The 13,237-nt window shown below is 50.8% G+C and overlaps 2 protein-coding genes across 13 annotated transcripts in view; both read left to right on the forward strand.

Annotated features, from left to right (window-relative positions):
- The window catches only part of sycp2l (synaptonemal complex protein 2-like), a 37,521-nt gene extending 35,135 nt beyond the window's left edge, over window positions 1-2,386 (forward strand). For 4 of the 9 annotated variants that reach the window (XR_009710528.1, XR_009710529.1, XR_009710531.1 and 1 more), the window contains 8 exons: window positions 40-345; window positions 434-536; window positions 608-657; window positions 818-917; window positions 979-1,487; window positions 1,561-1,655; window positions 1,741-2,173; window positions 2,253-2,386. Coding sequence is in view for 1 of the 9 variants with exons in the window: in XM_061266388.1 (XP_061122372.1) it covers window positions 40-345; window positions 434-536; window positions 608-657; window positions 818-917; window positions 979-1,487; window positions 1,561-1,655; window positions 1,741-1,840; window positions 2,127-2,173; window positions 2,253-2,301 (1,359 nt within the window). In the remaining 8 variants the exon portion in view is untranslated. The remainder of the gene's footprint in view (window positions 1-39; window positions 346-433; window positions 537-607; window positions 658-817; window positions 918-978; window positions 1,488-1,560; window positions 1,656-1,740; window positions 2,174-2,252) is intronic. The other 5 variants (XR_009710532.1, XR_009710534.1, XR_009710533.1 and 2 more) reach the window with 5 other exon arrangements.
- A 1,255-nt stretch (window positions 2,387-3,641) lies between these two features.
- LOC133144025 (receptor-type tyrosine-protein phosphatase mu-like) overlaps window positions 3,642-13,237 on the forward strand; it is a 28,012-nt gene continuing 18,416 nt past the window's right edge. Inside the window, exons 1-8 of one of the 4 annotated variants that reach the window (XM_061266383.1) lie at window positions 3,642-3,879; window positions 9,940-10,053; window positions 11,732-11,878; window positions 11,941-12,050; window positions 12,116-12,194; window positions 12,345-12,460; window positions 12,526-12,700; window positions 13,038-13,150. In XM_061266383.1, the coding sequence (XP_061122367.1) occupies window positions 3,825-3,879; window positions 9,940-10,053; window positions 11,732-11,878; window positions 11,941-12,050; window positions 12,116-12,194; window positions 12,345-12,460; window positions 12,526-12,700; window positions 13,038-13,150 (909 nt within the window). In that variant the 5' untranslated portion in view covers window positions 3,642-3,824. The remainder of the gene's footprint in view (window positions 3,880-9,939; window positions 10,054-11,731; window positions 11,879-11,940; window positions 12,051-12,115; window positions 12,195-12,344; window positions 12,461-12,525; window positions 12,701-13,037; window positions 13,151-13,237) is intronic. The other 3 variants (XM_061266384.1, XM_061266385.1, XM_061266386.1) reach the window with 3 other exon arrangements.

Below are 13,237 nucleotides of genomic sequence, written 5' to 3' on the forward strand. Positions count from 1 at the left end.
CGCCTCATTTGTGTTGTGCGAGTGCCTTGTTTGTTTCAGGGCTTCCTGTGGGGTTCTTTGCATTTGCTCAAGGAAGAGGTGGCCCGGTACCAGCTGAAGCTCCAGCAAGATGGTGTGTTTGGAGGTGTCACAGATGCAGGTTCCATTCAGGAAAGGTTAACTCAGGCTGAACGGTTCCAAGTCTTTTTGTTCCCGGAAGGAGGCGAGGCTCAGGCCATCCTCACAGTCCATCTGAAGTCTCCGATCACGCACCTGGACAGCAAAGGCAGTAGAGTCCAGCTGCGCTTTAAGCCCGAGCTGCTCGAAGAGCTGGAGGCGGCGGCCGCGAGTGTCTTCCCGGGAGAGGTGGGGCGTCTCGCAAACACCCGGTGGACTCGTTTGGGCTGTCTCATTTTCAGGAGGAGCTGACTGACTCATGGCTTTGTGCAAGCAGGAAGGCCACAAAAATGCGAGCGAGCAAGCCTGGGCCTCCCCCTTGCCTACAAGACCGCCGGCCCGGAGATACAGGAAGAAGACATGTAGCCGGACTTTGAAAGGTCAGTCCGACCTCCTCTCATCTGCCATGGCCCCGCTGACGAAGGTCCATCTGTCGTCGGCGTGCGTGCAGTTCTTCCACTGTCGTCCCCGAGCAGCGATGACCAAGACTCAGTTGCCACGGTAACCTTTTGGAGACATCTTAATTCCAAGTATTGCTGGTGGACTTTTAGGGCTGGCTGATGAGTCCAATGTGTTTACCAGAGTTAAAAAAAAAAAAAAGAATCAATCATGGTTGTTCAAATCAGAAATGTTATGACACTTTTTGTTTTCTTGACATTAGACTCCAAGCAGTAAATGGGCGTCTGACCTCTTTGACCAAGTTGCGTGCTCCACGCCGTTGAAAGTCTCCGGCGAGAGCGCTCCGGAGAGCCCGCTTCAAGGCAAGAGCGCAGGTCGCGGTTGGATATTCTCATGAAAAGAAACTGAAACCTTCAATGGCAGTGCCAGGTGGTCATGTGGGTGCGGAGCCTCTGATCTTCGGGGAAGAGAGCTTGGATTTTGGAGAAGACATCTGTCTGCAGGAAACGTCCTGTTTGAAGAGGAAGCAAATGGATAAAGATTCAGGTGTCACTTCGTTGTATTCAAATTTGGTGGCCTCAATTAAGATCAGAAGGGGGAGGCCAGGCACAAATGTTGTCCTTGCGGTGGTCTTGCGAGACGTGCAAGGTGTCAATGCTCTGGTCAGTTTGGCTCGGCATATTACCAACGCCGCTTCTCGTTTGCTCGGGCGAGGTTTCCTGACTGACGAACGCGAAACCCCGAGGAAGTCCGGAAGCGCTCGGCCTAGTGAGTTCCGAGGGGCGTCGCCCGAGGAGCTGCCCCAGGAGGAGGTGGAGCCGCCTGAAACTGAAGAGCCGCCCCAGGAAGGGGAAGAGCCGTCTGTGGACATGACTTCCGGCATCAAAGAAGCTTTTGACATCATCAAAAGAAACCTCCAACAGCATCACGATGTCTGTCATTTGATCATTTCTAGATCAGTCCATTCTTTGCATCCCTTTCGGACAACGTGTACATTTCTTGCAGGACTGCTGGCAGAAGGTCCAAGACCAAAGTCTCCTATCGCTCAAAGAGCAAGAGCGGCACGTCACATCGCTCTTTGAAGACATCCGCCAACACAGGTAGTGAGCCAGTGCCCAGGCCCACGACACCAGCCCGTCCTTCTGTCCGCGCCACTCCTCATTCATTGTGTGTTTGTGTGTGTAGGGCAGTTCTGCTTAACCACTTTGAGAAGTCTGTGGCAGAGCATCTCAAGTGTTTGGAGGAAACATCCAGGACCTATCTCAACATGTACTCACAGTTACAGGTCATGATGTCAGAACGACGCAAGCACAAAACTGAAATGGATTCATGTGGCATCGTGCGCGCAAATAAAAAGATAGCTTGCGTGATGTCGCTATCCACATCGGATGGAGATGAGCCACAATATCTCGTGATTCAGAGCAGATATTGATCTGACTCCGAATGGGTTCAGACTCGGCTGAGAACGGAACCGGAGCAGATCTGTTCCACGTGATTCAGACTGGATCTGGATACAATTTGGACCACAGCCACACCAAAATGACATTTCTTTTTCTTTTTGTTTCTTCCAGTCGGAGAGGCGTCGACTGTCCGACTTTTGCGAGCAACACAAGCTGAGGTGAGTGTGACCTTTGACCCATACAGTTGGATCGGCCTTGGCAGTGGGCCTAAAGGTTTTCGGGCGCGTGTCGTCTCAGGTTGAGGTCCTTGGACGAAGCAGGAGTGGAGCCAGAGTCTGGCCACTGAGATGCAATCGACCCCTTTTGGATCGTTTTTCTTTTTGGATTTGACCCTTTTGTTCAGTATGTAAATAAAAGCATATCAGCAGTTGCAGGAGTTCCCTCGCGTGCGTGCGTACGCACATCGACGGCCTGGCCAACCGTACTTCACCCCCCCCCCCAACATCCTCAAGAGGTTGTCTGGACACAATTGGATTTCAGCCCCGCATGGCTTTCAGCCAGCCACTAAAAACCGAAACATGATTCAGTCCGAGTGCCGGCGCTCAGGGCAAATGTGCTCGGCTGCTGGGAAAACACCGCAATTTTTAAGCTTGTTGTATTTAGATAGCATCTTTGGAAACAAAGTGAGAAGGTGCTTGGCAAGAAACACAGCAACAACATTAAACAAAATGTAGCTATGTGTACAAATGTAGGAACGCACCTAAGAAAGAAAAAAAAAATCTCTTTCGTAAAGTAAAATAATAAATAGAATAATAATGAACAATAATAATTCAAACGCAATACACAGGTTTCTTTGTACATTTAAAATTTCTTTTATTGTACTTTTACTTTCACATGTACAGTAAAGAGAAAACCACATTTGAATTAAATTAACTATTGAATGTTTTTAGGCAAGAGGTTTTGCTGCACTTTGAACGTAATCTAAACAGTTTGATAATCTACAAGATCATTGAATTTAAGTACATATCTGAGATTTAGAAAAACAATCAGATCTATTTGTAATTCTAATGGTCTTCTGTGAACGAGTGATTTGTACTACTGAGCTTTTATAGTTGTCTCTGCGCAATAGTTCAAATATGGTAATACCAGAGAATAATATATTTTAATATTCATCAAAATTCATCATTCAGTACCAGTGAACCTTACAACTGTGTATGGACCCCGTGGAGGTTATTTTGTGTGTTTTGGGGTGTTCTCTTGTATTGAGGAGTCCTGGTTGGCCACTGTTACTAATTTTTCCTTTGTTTTTTTATCTTTGATTTGCTTTGATGGCTTTTATCTTGAGCACTTTCTGACTTTCTTGGCTGGTGTACGCGGCGTGGCGTCCAGCAGGGGTCGCTGCCGAGCCGTCGTAAGCGCGAACGTGAAAGGAGACTTTGTGAGACGCGCGCGCCCGCACCCGACACGCGCACACACCGCTTAATCACCATCAATTTAAGTTGTTAATTGACTAAAAACACACGCAGACACTCACGCGCGCGCACATTATATATTGGCCCCGATGTTAGCATGATCATCATCGAAATTTGTTTATCGAAATAAGTTGACAATCATCGAAACCGTCGACCTCCTGAGCCCCCCTCCGTTGTGACGTCACGAGGCCAGCCCCCTCCTCGCGCAGCAAGGGAGAAGGGACGAACGGGCTCGTGCATGTGAGAGCGCGAACGAGCGCGCGTGTGCGTGACAGAGGAGGACGACGAGGAACAAACCCGAAAAGAAGAAAAAGGGAGGAAGAAGAGTACGAGAAGTGCTACCAACACTTTGAACCTTGAACGAAAAAAGCCAAAAGAGCTTAAAAGAAGAAAGGTGATGGACGCTTCAACTTTGTTGCTCTTGTCGCTCCACGTGACGGCAGCCCTCACAGGTAACAACACAAACGGCACAACATCTTAAACCAACCGGACTTGGACCTGGGCTCAGTGGGCTGGCGGGTTGGGTCGCCTGGGTAGGGGGGCTGCATCTGTGTGTGTGTGTGTCGGCATCCAAGTTTCCATGTGCAAATCTCCTCCCCTCTCTCCCAACATTTTCCCCCGCTATGCTTTTTTTTTGCGAGTCTTTTTTGGGGCTTTTCTTTTGCCTTTGCAGCTTTTTTTGGCTCGTGTCGTCGTGTATGTTCAAGTTTGTGTGTTCGTGTGTGATTGTGTACCCGTGTCTTCGGGTTTGTGTACACGGGTTGTCGTTGTTTTAGTGTCGTAGCCGAGTGTGGTTTTGTGTTCATGTTTGTGTACGCGCGCGCGTTTTGTGGATGTATCTGTGTTGTGTTCACATTAATGAGCTTGTGTGTGTGTGTGTGTGTGTGTGGGGGGGGGGGGGTCTGCAGGTATGATAAAAAAAATTAATACATGAAAATGACAGCTCTACAATGTCTTTTTTTCCTAAATATATAAATCAATACCAGCACAATCTCTTTTTAAACAAGATAAAAATAGTGAATTGTATTCATCGTCAAGTTAAACCAAGTAAGAACTGAGATTCAATTTCAAAATTCCCGTTTGGGAAACATTAGGAATAACCCTTTGCCAAAGCCGCAGAAATGGCCCGATGGAAACGGCAACACACACAGACGTCATGACGCAAGTAGACATTATTTGCACTTGTGCCTTCCCGCTGTCATTAAAATATATTTAAGTGTGGCTTTGCTGTCGCTCTTCCATGACATGTCTGCTGTTGTGCCACGGGTCCGGGTTGGTGCGTCAGCGATGCGGACCTGTGTGCTTGTATTTGTCATTTTTGCTCGGGCAACATTTGGCTTTTCAAAGGGTTCTTGACTGCATGTGGTCTTTTTCAAACAGAGTTGTTGTTGGAGCGAGACGTGTTCATGCGGGCACTGTGCTCATGAAAGGCCGTAGCCGAAAGGAAGGCCTCCTTTCCTTTGGGTGTAGCTGCTCACCCCTTCCCTGCCTGCTCGGCGCAGGAGGGGGAGAGAAAAAAAAGCCCTGGCCTGTCCTCAGTAACTTGAAAGAGGCGGCGGGCGGCCGCTTCCGCTGGCTCTGCAAGCAGCCAATCACCTTTTGGCTTTCTTCCAAGCGCCTCAAAGAGCAAATGAGAGCTGGCTAATGGAAACGGTGACTTTTTAAAAGCGCGGCAAGCGGGTCATCGGCGATGCCGACATTTTTGGCCAATAGGATACGAGCGTGCTTTTTGTGCTGTACGAAACGCGGCCTCCCCGCACGATGACCGACGACACGCTTGGACCTCTGCCTGGGCGGGTCCAGCTGGTTTTGAGGGGGCCGTCCTATCACGCAAACGAGCTGGCATCGTCCCGCCCACCCGGGGCACCCCACACGAGAAAACAAGCACACGTCCGGCCGTATGGCCATCAGCGGTCGCAAAAATGCCCTCGCCCTATGCGCTCGGCCGACGCTAATCTCCGCATTAGTCGAAACTTGGCTTTTGGCTTGGACAAGATCAGAATGTCGTTGCTTGAAAAGGGCGCAGATACTCGGCACGGGAGGGATTCGGTACGTTGGCCACCTCTGGAGTCACAGCAGGCAATGCTGAGGAAGCCTTTGTTTGTGGTCACACTTAGACAAATAATTGCGTAACTCGCCATGGAACTAAATGCTGACCAGTTGCCACACACATACACACACACACAAACACAAAAACACACACTCCCCTGTGACCTGATGTGTCCAGGTTCAGACCGTCGCTGAGTCAGGACTCTCCATTTTCACCTTGAGTGTGTGCAAGCAAGTGTGTGTTCAGGTGCAGTCGGCTCAGCTTTTTTCTTTTATCTGGTCAGGATTTTAATGAAGCTCGCACATTGTGTGTGTGTGTGTGTGTGTGTGTGTGTGTGTGTGTGTGTGTGTGCGCGTGTTTGTTTCTCTTTCACATGCCAACATGTCCACCCACTGAGTGCAAGCCGTGAGCCGTGGCCATGTTGAGCTTTTTTTTTCCTCCGGCGATTGGGACATCTTTATCGACCGATATGAAACCTTTCTATCGCAATGTACTTTTCGGTTTTATGGCTGGTACGCTACAAACTATTTTCCGGCCAAATGTATTGTTGAGGGCCAACATTCCATTTTGTACATTTCTCCTTTATTCCCACAAATTAATTCCCAGGGAAAGTTTTCAAATTCCATGGAAGAGAATCTCATATCGTGGTCTCGCTAGTCGGCTTTCCGCACAAATTGCCGACGAGATTTTGTGACGCCTGCGTTGGCCTCACGGACGCAGAGCGCGGCCCGCGGGATTAGCGCTGCCGCCCGGAGACGCCGCGTGCGCGGCGGCGAGGATTAGCGGCTTTACACTCCTTTTGTTTAACCGGCTTGATCGACGTACGTGCGTGTGCGCTCCTCAACTAGACGCGCTTGTGATCCGCTTCACACCACGTGTCAGTGTGATGTCATGCGCGATGTCACGGACGTGATAACGGCAATGCAAAAAATCGGGATGCCGTTGTCCCGCCGGGCGTCGTTTATGATCCTCGGCCAAACCTGCCTCACCTTGCCAATGACCACCAATCTGAAACTAGAAATCGGGGCATGTGACCTCTTCCCGCTGTTGCCGCCGTGTATCCGTGACAACAAAATGGATGCAAATAATATCTTTGACATGAGATTACCAAAACATGTCTTCAAAAGATTACCACGGTGTGTGCGTGTGTGTGTCCTGTGTGAGTTTTTTTAATCCCTGTTCTGAGATGTCATTCTGATTAGTGTTGTGGCCCAAATCCCAGATCATATTCAAAGGATTATTGTTTGAAGATGTGAGTGTGCGCGTGCACGTCAGACACAACTAATGAGATGTGGATTAGTGTGCTTGCTGTCTTGTCTTGTCACTATAATCTGCCTGTTGTGTGTTCAGCAGGTTTGATGATTCCTGTTTACTTGTCACTACTTCAGCGTTTCATTATACACACACGCCGACACGCGCGCACACACACACACACACCATCTGTCTGTGTCAATGTGGGACAAAGGAGAAGAAACATCTATCAAATTTAGGATAAATATATTGCTGAGATATTATCATCATTATGCTAATTATTGTAAAATGCTGCCAGCTAACTCGCGCGCACACAAGCTCATTAAACAGTCGCGCGTGCACACATGCGCGCACACACACACACGCATTGCCAGAAGCTTCTATGTAACCTATATTCCTGCATTGATATTTGTGTGTGTGAGCGCGTGTGTGCGTGCGTGTGTGTGTGTGTGTGTGTGTGAGAAACTGAAAGATTATTTTCATCATCATCATGGTTACCGTTCGTGCTGTTTCGGTCTTTTTCAGTGTGTCAGAGTGTTGTATGGATGCGCACACACGCACACACACACGCTTTTGTGCAGGTAAGGGAGGGGGCGCTCTAAGTACCCCTCAGGTCCGACCCGCAGCAAGTTTGCATTAGTGCAGCGCCGCGAGGGAGCTCCGGGCCACACGCACATGCGCACTAACACACACACACAAACTTAGTGCGCTTCAGAGGGCCGACGTCAGAATCAAGTCTTGTTAAGGTTTGTGCGTGCGTGTTCTGTGGGTGAAGACCTTTGGCTGGACTGTCAGGATGAATGTCGTCCCTCTCGGAGGTGACCTTCTCCTTCTCCACGGTGGCACCAGGAGAAGCCGGAAGACGAGACGGAGGAAGGCGCTGGGCTGGCTGCATTTTGACCAATTGTGAGCAGCGCCTTGTTTTGCTCCTCTGTCTGAATTTGGAGTTGCGCACCTTGGGTGCAGTACCATGTTGTGCCACAACATGCTGAGCGGCAGCATAAACACACTCGGACAGACAGTTTTGTGATCGACTTGAACCATGTGGCTCGTGGGATTGGTCACCAATGCCTTGGTGCAAGTGAGCATTTCCTTGGAGATCCAAATGGCAAGGCCTCACCAAACTTGCAGTTGCCTGGGCACGGTGGCTATGAAAACGGCCGGCCTTTTTTGCTTCAACATTTGGATGCCAGTGGATGCCAGTTAGCCTTCACTGCTTCGTTTCTATTTTTAAACATAACTTAAAATGAAGCTACAACGTTCGTTGTGCTTAATGTAACTACAGCTGAAAAAAGGACAATAGCCAGAGGACAAACTATTAACCCCTGACCCAGTTTTAAATTGACCGCTTATTGGCAGTCGCATTCATGAAAGCGCCCGATGCGATAATCGGCAAAATGCCAAATGATATTGCCAGTCAAAAATGTCCTTCCATCATTGTGCGGCGGCTGCTGCTATTGAGCGATGCGGTCATCAAACTGAGTTTGTAAAAAACGTTTGATTCCGAAACCCCCAATTCTGAACAACACGATGAAGTTGAGTGAAGCTGGATTTTCCAAGCTGATTGATGTAAAAGAGGAGCTGGCCGCCTTTTCCAACTTCCCGCTTGTGTTTATTGTTGCGTTTTGGGTTGTCATGTGTGGCGTTGCCGCAGACACTCTGCAGAAGGTTGTGCTGCGTTCATCGTTCGTCCCAGCGCTGTTGTCGTGTACAGACGTGTTGTGTCCTGCATAGTCAGACAGCAACCCCCCTGATGCCCCCCTCCTCTCGCTTGCCGGGAGCAGTTGCGGCCTTGAGGGAGGAGGAGGGCAAGATAATCTGTGTGTACGTTTCAGGCTAATTATTAGTCATTAGCATCTTATTCTCATAGCGTCACAGTGATGCCTCAAGTACACACGAGCGCGCTGGCTTGACTGCTGCATTATTCATATTCAGCCCGAGGCAAGTTAGCCAGCTCTGCTAACGCTAAAGATGTTAGCAGCCAGTTAGTGTTGCCGGACACGCGCACACGCACAGAATATTTTACAGAATAAATACAGCCCTCAAGCGCTCGTACGGGTAGCAATCTGCAATCAGGCTTTCTTTTGACGCGGCACTCATTCTTGCCACGTACCGACGCATTTGTTTGTTTACAAATGGAACGTCGTTGGCCAAAGCGGGCGCATCGACGGACGACCGGCCCGTGCTTTGAACCAAAAGCAGTTTTGCAGGTCTTCATGTCCATCTGAGAAAAACACCGACTTTATTTTCCAAATAGAAGCTTGGATTCCGTCCGTGCGGCCCAAGCCTTTCTGAGCTCCACAACCTTGTTGCCCATTTTTCCTTGCCCACCTTCACTTGCTGCACTATGTCACACTCACGCACGCGCAAGCCAAGTGCTGTGTTGCAGACATTTTATTGTTTGCCCTCCGAGGACGTGCGCGCGTGCGTCACCACTTAAATGCCACCACTGCTGTCTGTCATTGTGTGTCCCCCGTCACCCTTAATCTCACACTCTCGCTCTCGCACACGCGCACGCAGCGAGATGCCTTGGGACTTGCTGGGAGCTGGCGTTTCATAGCAGCGGTCTGCCCTGTCTCGTACAATCATCTCGCAGGGTTTAGCAACGTGCTAACAGATAACTGGCTAATGGTGTGCACCCATTATGCACAAACATACACACACTAATTAGCAGCGTGAAACCAGGCTTGTCTAATGTGTGATATTATACTGTGTGTGCGTGTGTGTGTGCGAGAGAGCGAGAGAGATGGGCAGACAAAGAAAGGAAGGCAAGCGAGTTTCCTGTAACTTTAACGACCCCAAAACTCTTCCTGCCTCCTTTTGTAGCCCCCCCCCCCCCCAACTCACTGTTTACGCGCATGTGTTTGCGCGGCATGTCGGGTATTGATCTTTGCGGTGATTAGCCCCCCCCCCCCCTCACTAAATAGCAATTGTGTTTGCATTGCCTCTTGATGAGCTCACGTTGGTTTCCATAGCAACACAAACGTCCAAGTTAACCACCTGTGCGTGCAAATCGACAAGAAAACAGCGTTATCTGGGGTGTGGCCTTCAAAGGTCGCCCTGGTTGTCGGCAAGTGTCCTATTTTTTTTTTCCCGTTCCGGTTTCCGGCAGTCGTTTGGTCCTGGTGGTCGTCATCAATCGCTGAGCGAGCGTCAAGACGTTTCGGCCCATTGTTTTTCCTTTGTTGTTGACCTTGTGTGTATTTTTCAGCGTGTCTGTTGGGACAAGGCCCGCACTGCAATCTGGTCCAGTCCAAAGAAGACGACTTGGACTGGGAGCAAGGCCCGCCGCCGTCACAGAACGCTGCCGTCTGGATGCCGACAGGTAACTGTCCCTCAGGGAACCCGCTCGAGCGCCATGCTCTTTGTCGAGGTGCCGCGTGGAAGGCCATCCGAGCGTTCATTCCAAAGCCGTCCTCACGCCGGTTCGCTTTGGTTGGCCTTGGGTCGTCGCACCTCGACTTCCCAATTGCGTCGCCATCTTCCAAAAGAAATTCCGTGTCACCAATTAAAAGGTTGCAACCATGCTTCCTGCACGAGAAATGGGAAAATGCTCTCCAAGCAAGAGAGCAATGTGAGCTTTGCTCTGTGTTTTTTTTTTTTTTTGCACTTGAATGCAGCAGCAAAGACAATCTGCAGCTTTTCTTATCTTGCGACACTTTCTCCTCTGACTTATGGACGCACGCTTCACACTCGGCTGCACACAACACCAGTCCGTGCGTGTGCGCGCTGTTTGTCACATGCTCGCCGAGGTTACTCTGCTGACGAATGAGAACTGGGCGCTCTTAAATCAGGCAGCCAATCACGTAAGAGACAATGTGAGCGAGGACACACAGAGTAGACGTGCTTACTGTCCTATTCGCTCTGATTCATGTCCTCCTCGCCTTTCTTCTCACACCGACCTGTGTGTATGTGTGTGCGCTCCCGTGTGCCTGTGTGACTAATTGCAGTCAATGGAAGCTATCAGATGACACACAAACATGAGCACACACACACACACAGCAAAGTGTCAGGAATGGCGGCACCGAGGACAAGTCCAAACGAGTTTCGCGCTTCCTGCTTGGGTGCCTCGGTGCCGGTCACACGACTGTGGCAATTCCGCACTCGTCAGATGCAAATTGAGCATCGGGGCTGCTCGACAGGGAATCTCTAAGATGGGGGCGTTGCGGCCTCCCGCAGGGAATCTCAAGTTGCGGCCGCCGCGTGGCACCGCTGTTTGGCGCTTTCCTGCCCTCCGGTCAGACGTGGTCCAGACGTGGTCGATTCCTTCGCTTTAAGGTCTGCAAACAAATAAAACTGGGCTCGCCCGATGTCTTTTTCCAAAATATGCCAATGATCTATCTCAGTTGAACATGCCTTGTTGCTTTTTGTCAGCCCCTATATGGAACGGCGATCCAACATCGCCCGTTTGTCCGCTCTGTGCTTTCCAACACCTCGACGGACTTGATGCCGTTGTGCGATTCTTCTTATTTGGCTTGACCGTGTTGACATTTGGAATCGCCGTGGCAACCACAATGTCGGTCACACTGCTGCACCCGCTCATTGATTTATTCCACTGCCGGCGCACACGCACGCGCGTGTGTGTTTGTGTCTCTGCAGAGTTCAGGCTATATTAATATTTCTAATAGGACTGTTATCAGCTCACTGCCAGCTGTACACAACACACACACACACACACACGCACATCCCTGTATGCTGAGGCTTGAAGGCAAATCCCAGCACACACACACAGCCGCACACTTGTGTGTCGTTTGATGTTAGCACAATGCTTGTGTGGATCAAAAAGATCCGAAGGTCAGAGCAACTTTTTGGGTGTGGACATGCGCAGGCACAAACACACCCAGGTAGAGGTTGGTAGAGTGTGCGCGAGATGCCGCCGGCCGGCTTGAAAATCGCTTGTCGGCGGGTGTGAGCTCGCTTGAGCTCCCAATTGAGGATGTGGGGAAAAAGTTGCCAGCCGTCGCGTGCTATATGCTAACACATGGGCGACTCCCCGTGCGCAGGATCCGCCTCCTTCTTGTACGTCAACATGAGCGGTCGCAGCGCCGGTCGGCGGGCCCGTCTGCTGATGTCGCCGCTCAAAGAGAACGACACGCACTGCATCCACTTCTCCTTCTTCCACGACGCCGAGCTCAACGTCTACGTCAAAGGTGCGTGCACGTGGGTGGGGGTGTGTTTGCCTGTGTGTTGAGAGTGTTTGTTTCTGTTGCAGAGAACAACAGTCCACTGGCGCTTCCCGTGTTCAACTCATCCAGCCACGAGCAACGCACGTGGAACATGTTGGAACTGGCCGTGTCCACGTTTTGGCCCAACGTCTACCAGGTAGGTACACATGGTGTTCCCCCCCCCCTGGCAATTGCCGACAGTGTTGCCCGCTTGATTGACAGGTGGTGTTTGAGGCGGTCAGCAGTGGGCACGGAGGGGGCGCGGCCATTAAAGACCTATCCCTGCAGGGACACCAGTGTGGTACGTACACAATGCTCCACCTCCATCTTCCTGCTCCTCCTTTCATTCATTGCATCAGCTTGTTAGCTTGCAATTCATGTTGTTAGCTTTAGCATTTCATCTTAAACATCAGCGTACAAGTAAATAGCCGCCTTGTGTGCCTATGTTAAGCGAGCGCACCTCACTTCCTGCACATCAAAGGCGTGGAAGTGAATGCGGGCCAGGCAGCGGTGTTTGCGTGCACAGTGAGCGGTCGCCCTCGCAACGACGTCCGCCTCTTCCTGCAAGTAGGTCCCGTCCTGAAAATGAACATGATGATGACATTGGCGGTGACCACTGCGCGCGTCACCAGGGCGGGAGTGGTCGTCGCGCCATGGCCACGGAAACCAAGCCAGTCAACTTGCGGCGTTACGTGGCGACCTTTCACGTGGACAACACCACCAAAGAAGACTCTGGCCGCTACCGCTGCATCGGCCAGTCCGAGCGTGGAGTTGGCGTTTCCTCCTATGCCGACCTCACTGTCAAACGTGAGTGTGCTGCTCCTTTCCTGCGCGAGGGAGGGGAAATTGTCACCTGCCCTCCGCATTCACGCACACATGCACGCACGCCTACTATTGGGTCCGAGTCAAGCGCTCCTTGAGTGACAGAGTTGAACAGCTCTAGATTGTACACGAGGATGCGCGTGTCAGTGAGTGAAGTGGGTCAGCAGCAAGTAGAGCAGCACCAGCGGGGATTGTGGGTAATAAATTCCAGGTCTGCTGCGACTCGCCGAAGGTCACGAATATTAATGAGATCTTTAACTGGTCCCGTTCCCGTCCGGGTGTGCTGCGTGTGCCACTCACGGCCCTCTCGTGTGTCCCTCAGAGCCCCCCGTGCCCATCGCCCCGCCTCAGCTGACGGCGGTGGGTGCCACCTACCTGTGGATCCAACTCAACGCCAACTCCATCAATGGCGACGGTCCCATTGTGGAGCGCGAGGTGAGCGGCTGCTTCGGGTGGGCGGGGCCTCCAGGCAGGATGAACCTGAAATGAACTCTACCCTTTTGAACTTCCTTTGAAACGAGG

Source organism: Syngnathus typhle, linkage group LG19 (genome assembly GCF_033458585.1).
Source record: "Syngnathus typhle isolate RoL2023-S1 ecotype Sweden linkage group LG19, RoL_Styp_1.0, whole genome shotgun sequence".
NCBI lineage: Eukaryota > Metazoa > Chordata > Actinopteri > Syngnathiformes > Syngnathidae > Syngnathus > Syngnathus typhle.